The sequence below is a fragment of the Andrographis paniculata genome, unplaced genomic scaffold (genome assembly GCF_009805555.1).
Source record: "Andrographis paniculata isolate CXL003 unplaced genomic scaffold, ASM980555v1 Contig62END, whole genome shotgun sequence".
Lineage (NCBI taxonomy): Eukaryota > Viridiplantae > Streptophyta > Magnoliopsida > Lamiales > Acanthaceae > Andrographis > Andrographis paniculata.
The window spans coordinates 8,359,552-8,373,295 of record NW_026137598.1 but is presented as its reverse complement, the minus strand read 5'-3'; the positions used below and the strand labels follow the sequence as shown (position 1 = coordinate 8,373,295).

Below are 13,744 nucleotides of genomic sequence, written 5' to 3'. Positions count from 1 at the left end.
TAATTAGCTTATAATCCAATTTGTATGTTATCTTTACAAAACAAATTCTTATTTTGTTTGTTTTTTCTGTGTAATTTCTCATCTGTTTGTTTTGCTTTATCGGCAAATTTTTACAACAAAAATCACATAATAACAGTAAAAAAGATATTATTATTATTATATATATATATATATATATATATCTTATAACAGTTTGGGATTTTATATTTTTCGTCTACACGATTCGATAAAAGCGCTAAGGACCTGTAATGGCAACGCAACTATCTATTTTAATTTTTTTTTAAAAATTTTTATATCGTAACTATATAGATATTATTGATTATAATATTACCTATTATGAGGAGGATGGTTAACAGACTTGGAAAGTCAACTTCTTTCAAATGCTATTCTATTAGAACATTTAAATTTATTTAATATATATTATTTTTAAAATTCAATTGTTATTTTAAAATTATATTAGTATAAAATTTCAAAATTAGTAATACAAATAATTTTAAAAAAATAGTTTTAATATTTGCAATAAATTAAATTAACATAGAATAATTAAATAAAACTATTTATAATGCATGTAACTGTAAATATTTGTAAAAATTTTTTTATATGAAAATATACATAGAACTCAGATATTGTGAATATTTCCATACCTACGTCATGATCTATATAGTTACGAATAGTTACAAAACTCATTCAATTACAATACAAATAAAAAAAATAAAAATATTGAAAAATACTTTTATTATTTTGTTGTCACTTTAAGTAGTTGTGAATGATAATAAAAAGGTTATGGATGTTTTTATTACCTATCACAAAAATTATACAATGTCAATATTTGTAATAGTTTAAAATATTGCGAATATTTTTGTTATTTATGCTACAATTTAAATTAGCCATGAAAAATTTCATAACAATATCTGTGACTGAATAATCAAAAGATGGGGAATAGAAATATATTGGATATTTTCGTTATATAAGTAGCTACTTTAAATGGTCTCGTGGAGCTCTCTGTTAATTTTAATTGTTCCATAATTAAAATATGCTACAAAATTTTGCAATTATCAATTTTTTTTTTTTCTAATACATACTATCTCCGTCCGGTTCTAGGGTCCCTTTTATTTTTTGCGTGTTGATTTTTTAATATTAATTATTACTCCATTCGTCTCATATCTATATATCCATTTGCTTTTTGCACGGAGTTTTAGAAATATTAGTATTGTATTGGGATAAAGTAGAAATAAAGATAAAATGACTAAATTAATCTTATTTGTATTGTATGATATAAAGGTAATGACATTTGTGTAATATTGTAAATTGGAAAGGTATTTGTAATGTTAGGTAGATAGTACAATTACTAAAAAAGGAAATAGATACTTTGTTATAAGACCAAAATAAAAAAATGGAGGGAGTATATCAAAACGTGGTACTTCCATTAGTGTCTTATAATACTTATATACATTTGTAAAAAAAAATATACAAAATAAAAAGATATTTTTAATGATAAATATAATAACACAAAATGCAAATGTGACCTTGCGGATGGAGGGGAGGAAGAATTTAGTCCTGATAACATGTAGCCAGAGACGGAACTGGGCTAGGGGGCAGTTGACCTCGGATTTTTTTAGTGTAAGAGATAATAAAATTATGTATGTTTTTTTATTATTTTGTCCCCCTGTATTTCAATATTTTTTATATTATAGTGTAAAAAGAATAAAATTTTTGTAGTTTTGTTGATTTATATTTTTATATTTAATTTTTTTTATTAGAAATTGTTGAATTTTATTAAATTTTCTTAAATATTTCTCTAAAAATTTAATTTTTAATTTTTTTTTTTTGTTTATCTAGTTGTATTATTAGAAAAAAAAAAAAAAAAAAAAAAAAAAAAAGTGAATTTACATCCCCTAAATTTTAGGGCTGGCTCCATCACTGCATGTGGCCATCACTGCGGTGGAGACTTAGAGCAGCAGAGTGGAGAAAAAGACAGAAGAAAATCTTTGATAACAATGAACCATTCTTCTTAGCAGTGCCTCAACTCAAATTGATGTTCGTCCTAACCTTCCAATCTTCTTAATTCGGCGTCCAAAGCATGGCCTGTTTGGAGATTTTCCAGCAATTTTGTAATTTACAAACATCAAACAGTAACAAATTTATAGGGATATTAAGCTTTTATTAAATTTGAATTTCGTGTTGTTTTGTGATCGTCAGACGAGTTCATTTCAAGCAGAGTGCATCGATCACCACTTGATTTAAATGTATTCGAATGAATCCCGAATTTACTTCTTCATTGAAATTAGGTCAAAAAACCTCATCATCTTGAGAGCATTACAGAATCCAGAAAAAATAAACACAGCTTGTAGTCTTGCATGGCGCGGCCATCAATTAATCCTCAGACGGATCACCGGCTTTTCGTCATTTCTTAAACCCCAGATTTTGATGTTCATGTTAACTTGAAAACCATTGTCTTCCGCAATTTGGTACCATGGCTTCCTTATGGCGTAGCAATACGTAGACGATCTGACGGACTTTTATTCATCCGCGACTTATATTTTTCCCCTCCGGGGTCGATAAGTTCGATCGAAATTAACTCTTTATTTTCCAGCATCTCCAACTGCTTCTCAGTAAATACCTTTTCAAAGTTCTTGACTTGTCTGCAATGGCATCGAGAGGCGTTCTTGATGTTTAGACATATCAATTGTCGTCAGCTCCCTCTTCAAAAGCAATTTCGGGATAAAGGCACCATCATTTCCCAGTAATTAAATCTAATTGGTTGTTACCCCTCTCAGCCTCAACAGAATTATTTGCAGGTTCCATGGCCGCTGCTGCAGGTGCCGATGATTCCTGATTTACCGATGGCGTTTCGATTATTGGCGTCGGGTGATTGATACCGCAGGAGTTCTAAAGATCAGGAGATGGATTAGGGTTAGTGTTAGGGTTAGGGTTAGGGTTAGGGTTTGGATTTAATTTGGACTGAGAGGAATTCAGTTATCTACGTTTCGGCAGGGAAACTCTCTTTTTCTTTATGCAGCTAGCGATCTTCTTCTTGACAGTCATCAGCTCTCTCTTCCTCTTCCTCGACTCCCTTATGCTCTTCGCCATTTTCTCTATCTTCCTGCGATAATATCCAAGTAGGCTCTGCAAGTATTCATCGTGGGTTGAAAAGCTTACCAAGGTATTCCGTCGATTATTCCAAGAGACTACGAAATTTTTCAGGAATTCCGTAATCGGATTAGGAAACTCCCAGGAGAATTTGCCAGCTATGAACTGCTGATCCAACAATGGCACAAACTCACGAATCATCTCTATCTCCTCTTCATTAAAGAGGTAGTAATCCTCAAAATCAATCTCCTTCTCCCTCGCCGTCGACATCTTGACGATGGAAATTGCAGAAGATTTGTTTTATTAATTGCTTATCCAATTGGGATGATGTTATTTTGTTTTGTGATCCGCAGTAAAATAATTTTTAATCTTAAAGAATTATCACAAAAAGAAAGGTAACTAACTTAGTAGTTATTAGTTATGATAATTATTTACTTACTTAAAGTTTGTTTGTTTGTTTTTCTTTTTTTTTTTTTTGAAAATTAAAAAATAAAATAAAATAAATAACCCTCACGGCCTAACCTGCCTGCTCACCATCACCGCAACGAAGTCGTTAATTATTATTTTTGTCTTTTAATTATTATTCGATTTTATATTTGATAAATTATTATAGAAATAATTTTTTTTAATATAGTTGACTTGAGGGTACTTCTTAAACTGTTAAAATTATTATATTTTTTTTTATAAAACTTTTAATTTATTTTAAAATTTTATAAATTATTTTTAAAGATCTTAAATATATTTAGTGTAAAAAAATATATTTCTAAAATTTGATTATTTATATTTTAAAATTTTGATTGAAAAATAATACTCCCTTCGTCTCATAAATTAGTTCACTTTTTTTTAGTCGTCCACGAAATTAGTATTATAGTAATAATTAATAAGTAATACTTCTAATTAAAAAAATTTAACTATATTTTATTAACTTACTAATACATTTAGTTTTATTATTTTTTAATTATAAATTTAGAAGTTTGGCTAAAATTTTGAATAATAAAAATAATAATAATTTAATATTATATAAATAAATATTCATTTAATTTTAAAATTAAATTTTAATATAATATATAATAAAAATTTGATGTTTGATTTGAAAATTTATGGCTGAAAAATTAATTAAAAATAGATTTGATATTGATTTTTTTTTTTCTTTGTTAAAAAAAAAAAATAAAAAAGAAAACTTATTTAAAATGCAAAATTATAAACTTATTTTTAATTTCGGTATTTGACATATTATATTCTAATACGATGTATACAATTCAGTTAGAGATGGTTTGAGATAGTATACCGAAAATATCGAAATATATTGTATACCGTACCAAATTTTTTAATTTATTAAAAAAAAAATATCGATATTGTATCAAATAATCAGTATATACAAAAGTACCAATTTTTTATAATTATTATACACTGAAAATATCTTATTGTATATCGTTATCATACAAAAAAAGTTATATTGTATCGAAATTTTGAAATTTTTTCGGATTTTTTTTTATGAGTATACATATTATTTCCGTAATTTGGTATTTTTTATTCGCAAATTCGGTATACCAAAATATTTGTACGGTACGGTAAAATATCATATTAAAAATTTTGTACCGTACGTATGCGATGTGGTATTAAGTTTGGTATGTCATAACGAACTATCTCTAACAACCATCAAATTCGAAAAATTTTATGTATTGTTTATATAATTTTTTTATTACATTTTTTTATTGTATAAATTACAAAGTTATTAAAATTATTTTTTTAAAAAATTGAAATGCATGTATTGATTTACAATAAATATAATAATTATTATTATTTTTAAATAATATCAGTAAATAAAAATTCAATATTTAAAAATAAAAATAAAAAATATTTTAACTTTTAATTTAACATTTTATCAAATAAAAAATATTTAATATAACACTTTATTAAATCCATTAATTAAACTAATTAACTACCTAACACAATATTTCTTAAACTGTGTGCCCAAAAGAAACTGCATTAATTTTATGGGTATGAGGGAGTATATAAATTAAAAATAAAATAATAATTTTAAATTATTTGTATTTTATAATATATTTTAAAATTTGGTATCTCGTAATTTTAAATTTTAATTTAAATATAATATATAAATTAAAAAAATAATACAATTATATCTTTTAATTTTTCTCTTAAAATATACTTCATCCGTCGTATAACAGCTTATCTATTTACTATATTTGCGTATTTGTACTTAAAAATATTTTTATATTTGTATAATTTTTTGTACAAAATGTCATTATATTAGTATTACAAGACGAATTATTTTTATCATATTCGTCTTATTCGTATTTTGATATAATAATTAATATTCAAATATCAACACGCAAAAAGGTAAATAAATACTTAATTACGGGAGAGACGAATTGACTAATATATAAATTAATTATTATTATTACTACTACTAAGCAATAATTTTAATAGACACCCTACATATATATATACTAAAATAAAGCCCAACAATTTTCAAACAGTGTTTGGACCTATGCAAACCGGGATATGGGTAGCCCAACACGATTTGAAACCAAGGCTGTGGTGGAATTAAGCTAGTCTTGCTCGATACCAAGTGCCTATCCGAGATGATAAATAAGCCGGTATATAAATTGCATTTTAAACAAAACAACCAATTCATTATTCAAATTTATTTTTTAATTTTAATTTTAATTTTTATTATATTATTTTTTTTTTTTTAATGTACATTTTGATTTATTATTTCACATAGGATTTCATTTTCTGCCATATAGTATTATTCATCAACCAATCAATCCTTCCTGCATCCATGGCTAAAGGCTAAACGATCTTCTTTTCAAGTTACAGGAACATCACCAAATGGTTCAGACATACATACTTGCTTCGTCTTCCTCTTCCAGGCATCATCCTCATTTCTTTCCATCAACAGTAAATAATTCCCATCTCAGGCAGCAAAATTCAAGAAAATACACTACACCCTAAAAATTATGTTACGCATACAACAACACAGTTCTTAGTGTTCATACAGCCAACAAGAACATCTTCAATATCATACAAGACACATTCAACAACACAAACAACTAGACAACACCAAAAGCAATTAATCCAGACAACAGAAGCATCGATGATGCATGCAACACTCGCAGCCTCAATCAGACAACATAAACAACATGAGGCGCTTTCCCATCATCGAAAGGCAAACTAACATACTCCCTTGCAAACTCCTCGGCAATCTCAAACGCCAGCTCGCCGCGCAACGCTTTGCAGTACATGAACAGCACGGCATTCGCCGCCACATTGTAAAGCATCACGATTGTCAAGGCTGCCGTGCACAGGACTGTCTGAAATATAAATGCCCAGCTAATCCACCCTTCTCTAATCCCATTCCCATCCACATTAGGCACCAAACTAGCACACAACATTGCCAGAAATCCAATCAATGCCCCAAACAGCAAGATCATCAGAACCACAACCTTCCTCATCCCTTTCACCAGATATGAGCTCCTCTTCAATGGCGATAAGCCCCATCGAGACTCCACAACCACTACAACACTCGACAAATACCACTCCACTTTCAAGAAAATCAACACGCCCAGTAGCAGGGCCACGATCACAACAAGAAGGCCTGCAAAATAAGCATTTCTGTAATCAATTTCAAACCCTAACAGCACGAAGCCGTTGTAGACCAAAGCCGTGAAACCCCCAAAAGCAGCCGCCACCAATCCCACGATGATCTGGACAAGAACTAGGGTTACAATCAAGGGGAGGATTGAAAACAGAACAGACTTAATCGAAGCAATCAGCTTCACAGGCCTGCCATAGAATCCATGGAAGGTACTGTACGTAATAGACGCCGTCCCGCAAAGCGAGAAAAGCAGCACGAAAAGGGCGTAAACACTCGGTAGGAGGAGATGGGCTTCGTCCAAGGAAGGGATGTCCGGATCCGACGACGTGTAAGAGAACAGGGATCTATGGTGGTGAGAAAGCGTCGGCGGAGACCGCCAGAGGAGAGGGTAGACGACGAGGGAGAAGGAGAGCGGGAGGAGAAAGAAAACGGATAAGGCCAAGAAATGTCGGGAGTGGGCGCTGATTATCCGCTTGGTTTCCGACAGCACCCCGCAGAGGTTTAGGCTGTGCGCGGACATGGTCGAATTCGACGGCGGATGCAGAAATCTAGGGCTTGCGTTTTTCAGAGATGCGGAGGAGTCACGAAGAAGAAGAAGATCGGCTGGGAATATAGAATAATACCCTCTTCTGGAGCCATTTGGTAATTATTTATTTACTCCCAAAAAAAATCGGGTCTTCAATTAATTTTATTCTATAATTATTATTATTTAATTAGGCTTAAAAGTAATTTTGAAATTTCTTCAACCACCCTTGTTCTAGACACAAGCAAGAATACAAGAACTTTATTCAAACACACCAATGAATCTATGCCCCGAAAAGCAGAGACAGAAAACGATCCCAAGAAATTCTTGATCAATTTTCTCAAAACAAGCCCATGGCAGTACAAGCAGCAGCAGCAATATAAACGAATTTACAGAAAGAATACACGTACAGACTGAAAACATTACACAGCCAAGCCACCATACCATACCATTTCCTGGCGATGGAAGGAAGATGCATGTACAATCAAACAGTCCTAACACCACATAGTTTTGTACTATGTTGTCATATCCAGTCGGGTAAACTGTAGCCTAGTTTCTACACGTGTTTTTTGTGTCTGTGTAAAGTGAAAAAACCAAAAAAGAAAAAAAAAAAAAATCAGGACAAAATCATTGCACATATATATATGTATAGAAACCAGAATCATTCAAATTTAAAAGTGGAAACAATTCATTGTATCTTTTTTGTTACCTATCCTCTTCAAAGAGGGTTAGGTTATCTGTTCTTCTTTGAATCGGAGTAGTGCAGCTGGCTGCCGCTCCTTGTTCCCGAATTCCGGTCTATTTGCGATGGCAGTGTTGTGTGGTCTTGATTGCGAAGAAGCAGTGGTATTGATATGGCTGCTGTTTTTAGCAGCAGGCACGTCGTGGTTGTGCTTGCCCTCGTACGTTGTTATTACAGCTTTTGGATCATTTGCAGCCCTTTCAACATGCTTCCGGACATTACACCCTGAGTTAGTGCATTTGTAATAGCTTCTGCAAATGCAAGATATGTTACAAACTATGAGAATAAGCTGAATGAGCACAAGGAACAATTGAATACCGACATTAGACAGACAGACAGACAGACAGTACCTCGGATAAGGGTTCCCTTTAACAACCTTTTGTCCATACTTCCGCCACCTATAGCCATCATCTAGAAGGTCGACTTCACTGGTGGTCTGAACGATGATTCTAGGCTCAGTAACTGTGCGATGATTTGATGCCTGCTCATAAATCTGAGTTTCAGCAATCCTGCCATTGTTGCAACGGCGAAAATTAGTATATTTTTCGAACAAAAAGATAATTAGATAGATAAACCAGTAAACAGCATTTACTTTCTTCTTTTGGACTCGGGTTCATCCTCCTCTCCACCATTCACTCCAGTTTCAGCATTACCGACTTCCTCACTGTCGCTCGAACCAGACATTTGCTCAGGCGTAACATGGCTCGATTCCATATCTTGAGGATTCACGGCCTCGCTGGTGTTTCCTGAATCTCTCGGTCGCTTACTCGGTGGATGATGATTGTGCTGGCCTTTGTATATGATCTCAGTTATCTGACCATCGAGCGACCTCTCAACCTTCTTCTTCACTGGACAGTTCGGAAAAGTGCATTTATAGTAGCTTCTTGGGAATTCACTGCCCTTCACCTGCTTCTGACCATACTTGCGCCAATTATAACCATCGTCTGAAGGTTTATCAATGACAATATTTTGAGGTTGGGGTTTCTGATCGGGGAAAGACACATCAGATGAGTCGGTCATTTTTGGGGCAGTCAGAGGAGCTTGTATTTGCTGCTGAGGTAAAGATGCAGACAAAGGAAGAGAGTGAAGCTGAGACATAGACATAGCTGGAGCAGCTGATAATGAAGCATATTCCGACTGGATATGCATCTGGCCTTGTCCTTGCGGCTGCACTTGACTAATATGGGGAAGAATAGCTTGATGTGACATCAAACCCTGTTGTTGCAAACGTATAGTGTTAAGTGTAAGAGCGCAAGCAAAGGTATTGTTCTTAGAAGACTTTTGTTTTCATTTCCAAATGACACAAATAAATGAGGGGATTTCCTCATTGTTTGTACAAGAAGGAAAGAAAAACCTTAAAAATGTCTCCGGGTTGCAATAACAAGTAACAAACTTTATCATCATTTCACAACAGAAGCAAAGGTATATGTAATAGAACTCTTACAAAGGCGAAAGGAAGACACTTTTATGGGAACTACAATCCAACTATTGCACTCAAAATCTCATTGCCCCTTGTGGCTTTTATACCGTGGAATCATAAAAACAAAATCAGACATCGGCCCTAATGCATGCCCAAGAATGGCAAGAACAACAAACTTATTCTTGTGCATTCAAAAACCTTTTAATGCCAATCAATCATTGCATTGCTATACTACTTAAGCATATGTTTTGGGCACTTCTCATTTCCAATTTCATTTGCCATGACAATAATTAAAGTTACTCCCACTGTATCTAGCATTAACTCTCTCTTTCAAGAACCTAATTTGCCAACACTACTGATTTTCGATTCCAAAATATAGTGTTTGACCCAACCCAAAAAATGTTTCTTTCTCCTTCATGTTCATGTATTATTTCACACACAAAAAGAATCATCGACGCAGCGATTCAGACATCAACACAAAATTAATATCTTTGCAACCACAATAGTGTTCCATACAGCCATTTCATGTCAGTTAAGCATAAAAGAACAAACATACATATGTAATATAGCTACAAGATTTAGATCAATAGGTAAAAAAAAAAACAAGCAAAACAAAGCATCGATTAAAATTACCTGATGCAGAGAATAGAGCGTCGGAGAATCGAGGAACCCCGCCGGACTCAACCCGGGCTGAACAGTAAACAGCGGCGGCGGTGGCGGCAGTGACGAAGCTAATCCGACCGGCCGATTCTGCTGGAACCCATAGTCGTCACTCCCACCGCCTTCGTCCTTCGGCGGGGCGAAACTGTGGCCGGCGTTTGAAACAGGCGCCGGAGACGACATGGCTCCGGCGAGGAGCTGCGAGAACGAGGAGAAATCCTGGTCCGGTTCATTTTCGGCGAAGAAACTCGAAACCAAGGACATCGGGCCTGGACTGGCGCCCGGCCCGCCTGAGAACATACTCTGCATCGAAGCCCTGGACGGCAACGCGATCGTCGGCAGAGGTTTAGACGATGACAATGGCGGTGGAGGCTTGTTCTCAGCCATTAGATCACCCTGACTTTGACTTTTCCATTTGGGCCTTTTAAAGTCGTCTCTTCCCTTGTTTTTTTTTCCTTTTCTATAATAATTAATAATACAAATCTCTTCTATAAAAATAGAAAATTGAAATATTACTTCTCAACTTTGATACTTTAACACTATTTTTGCAATGTTCTTATCGCAATAATATAGAAATTGATAAAAATTTTGGGAATGCTTTCATTAGCTAATTTTTAAGGTGATTGAAATAATCTATCTGCCTCGCCTTGTTGGTGACAGATATGGTAGTTATTGACTTTAATATTTATCAATATTTCAATAAATATTATTTTTGAAATGACAGTTATGCCCTCAATGACTCATGCAATGATGCAACTGCAATGCAATGTGGTGGCTACTCTCAAGCACGACGCCACGCCCAATTATTTTTATATAATTATTAATACTACAATAATTCTTTTAAGGGTATGTACGGTATTATTTATTTATTAATGTCAACAATAATAATTTTTGTGTAAATTAAAATGGCCTGAATGGTATGAAATTGGACACTATAGGTAAGGTAAGGTAAGGGGGCTCAAAGGGTATAGCACTTTTATTATTATTGTTATTTTTGGTTCGATGGAATTGATGAAATATGTTACTTAGGGGCCTCCATGTTAATATATTAGATGAAAAATTAAATTGCATAGTTCATATAATAAATTATTCTGATAAATGCAACATTGCTGTAGAAAGAAATGATGCATGCAAAATGGGCAGATGAAGTACAAACAAATTAAAAGCTCTATGTATATAGTATGGGGCCACCTTCAATTATTTACCTGCGATTTCAGTTTATTCAATTTTATATATATTAATGTTATTTTTTGCACTGCCAGAAAATAAATTCAAATATAATATTAAAAAAAAAAAAAAAAAGTATAATGCAGTAAGTACAATTAAATTGATCACATAATTTTAAAAGTTTTTTTTTTTTTACTAGAAAAAAAAAAAGAATGAAATTTATATTGCTATGTCACCTAGTAAAAATGTGTACATACTTTAAAATCTTTAACTAAGAAATCTTAGTAATTATTTTAATTTAAAATTTCAAACTCAACTCAAAAAAATGTGAACACTTCTCAATCTTTTTAACTTCACACACAAACACAAAATTGCTAAGATGATATTGGCTCAATACAGTGCCCAAAATCGATTTTCTACCAATGTTCTTCATGGTTTGTTTTTTTCATGGTGGAGCTTCATCTCCAACAGAAGAGATAAAGTAAAATTATACTACATCTGTAACCAGATTTAGTATATAAACCATCGATCCTTAGCATTGATCCAGTTGGAATTGGGAACTCCAAATATATATATATATATATATGTGTGTGTGTGTGTGTGTGTGATATAAAACATGTCAAGAACTGTAAGATAAAAGATAAAACATGCAAAAATTGTCAAGGAAGAAGCAGAATATAAATAAAATCCCAAGCAATACTTAGCAAAATCCATTCTTGTGTCTTGATAAATAGTAGAGGCACAAGATTTTCTGTCAAATAATTAAAGTTCAAAATCAGATTGCAATTTGGTAGGGCTTACAAGTAGGCCAAGCTATTTGGGACCGATATCTTTGAGGGCACAAATCTGCTCCTCTCCCATGGCAGACATAACACTAACAACAAGATCTTTCCCGTCATTGAAACCATCCTTGATCTGTTGTTGTACATTTACCCAAAACGAGGCAATTCAAATTATAAATTGCATTGTAGGCATGACGAATAAAATTTTAATGCCACGAAGAACATTTAAATTAACCAACCTGGGCTAGCAGATTCTCATCGGTTGGAAGCCTGAGGTCATCCTTAGTGTTTCCATTTTCAGTAAGCAAACTCACCTAAAGAAATGTAAAACTGTGAATTACTAAATGTCCACAAAAGAATGGAAAACTTAAGGAGTAAATAAAAGCATCTTACAAATCCATCTTCAGATATGTCAATCAGCTGATAATCAGTGCGATTCACGTGCGGAACCTGTAATTTAATAAATATCACTTGAATCATTCATCATCAACACATTAACATTGCAAAGAATTAATCACAAAATAAACGGTCATACATCACAGTTATGGGAGGAGGGGACAATATCCTCAAGCTTCTTTCCATTAAAGATGTCAATGGCAACAAAATGACATTTGGCGTGGCCATGCTTTCCTGTTTTTGAGGTCGAAACTTCTACAACCTGAAACAATCATCTCCTAATTAGGTAACACATAGATATAATCTGGCGTAGAGAAAACATTTTATATAATGATCAATAGAAATAAAATAAAATTCAATCTTCTATGCCACATAGGGGTATCAACTACTGGTTCTTAACACTAGTTTTGTTCTAAATCCATTTTTAATTTCTGGATTCATGTCTATCAAAACCAATTCATAAATATGAAAGCAGATAATGGCACAAAAAATTATAAAATATAAAATAGAATAAAACATCGTATCACAGTTGATTCATCAAAAGATCTATGGATCAATTGCAGACCAGCTAAAAAGGTTCCTGCTAAATCAGTGATTAGAATCATATTGAGTCCAAGTATTGAACGGAGTATCCATTTACTAAAATAATAATAATCATCATCATTCAAACAACAGCTAAACGGCAACATTCCCATCGACATTACAGATTCAACCAAAATCATCCTATTAGAAATAAATTATTCAATTAATGGCAGAGAAACAACATCAAAACAATGTGATTACAAAAGAGAACATTCCCAAAACCTTGCAAGGACGGCCTTTGATGACAATGTAACCGTTTTTCCTAATAGTGCCTGCCTGTTGCGGAAACGTCTTGGAAGCACCAGCATCGGCCTTCGACTCAAATTGGTGTTCTTCGTCCGACATGCTTTCAGGCGTCCGAACCCTCACCTGTTTGGAGATTGGCGTGAAATCGTCAGCGGAAATTTTAGGGTTTTGTTTCCAATAAAACTTGTGGGCCTATAATCCAATAGAAATAATTAAGCCCAATAAATAGATAATTTAAAAACAATTAAGAAAATAACAAAAAACAAGAAATATGGATGATTAGGCATCTCATATGTATGTCTCTCTAAATGTGACAGATAAGATTTGTTAGTAATTTAATGAAATGACAATTGGGGTAATGTGTTTGTTTGTATTTTTATGGCAAGTGACTAACTGCCCCAATTGTTGGCTCATTTTCTATGTTTGGAAATTATTTTAAATCATACAAAGTGGCCCATTTGTGTTCAAATTTTCAAACAAAGTTATAAAATTGCACACTTTTACAAAATATTGA

General features: G+C 32.9%; 3 protein-coding genes across 3 annotated transcripts; all 3 read right to left on the bottom strand.

Annotated features, from left to right (window-relative positions):
- Positions 1 to 6,059: 6,059 nt before the first annotated feature.
- LOC127260749 (uncharacterized) lies at positions 6,060 to 7,367 on the bottom strand. The gene has a single exon (XM_051288656.1). The coding sequence runs from the start codon at positions 7,230 to 7,232 to the stop codon at positions 6,240 to 6,242; it is 993 nt and encodes a 330-aa protein (XP_051144613.1). The 5' UTR covers positions 7,233 to 7,367; the 3' UTR covers positions 6,060 to 6,239.
- Positions 7,368 to 7,944: 577 nt separating this feature from the next.
- Positions 7,945 to 10,502, bottom strand: LOC127260748 (probable WRKY transcription factor 3). The gene is made up of 4 exons (XM_051288655.1): positions 10,031 to 10,502; positions 8,570 to 9,192; positions 8,328 to 8,486; positions 7,945 to 8,228 (listed from the first exon to the last, which is right to left on the bottom strand). Exons 1-4 carry the CDS (start codon positions 10,442 to 10,444, stop codon positions 7,964 to 7,966), a joined length of 1,461 nt encoding a protein of 486 aa, XP_051144612.1. The 5' UTR covers positions 10,445 to 10,502; the 3' UTR covers positions 7,945 to 7,963.
- Positions 10,503 to 11,880: 1,378 nt separating this feature from the next.
- On the bottom strand, positions 11,881 to 13,403 carry LOC127260532 (eukaryotic translation initiation factor 5A-2-like). The gene is made up of 5 exons (XM_051288288.1): positions 13,207 to 13,403; positions 12,542 to 12,664; positions 12,400 to 12,456; positions 12,246 to 12,320; positions 11,881 to 12,139 (listed from the first exon to the last, which is right to left on the bottom strand). Exons 1-5 carry the CDS (start codon positions 13,327 to 13,329, stop codon positions 12,038 to 12,040), a joined length of 480 nt encoding a protein of 159 aa, XP_051144245.1. The 5' UTR covers positions 13,330 to 13,403; the 3' UTR covers positions 11,881 to 12,037.
- Between the last annotated feature and the right edge of the window lie 341 nt (positions 13,404 to 13,744).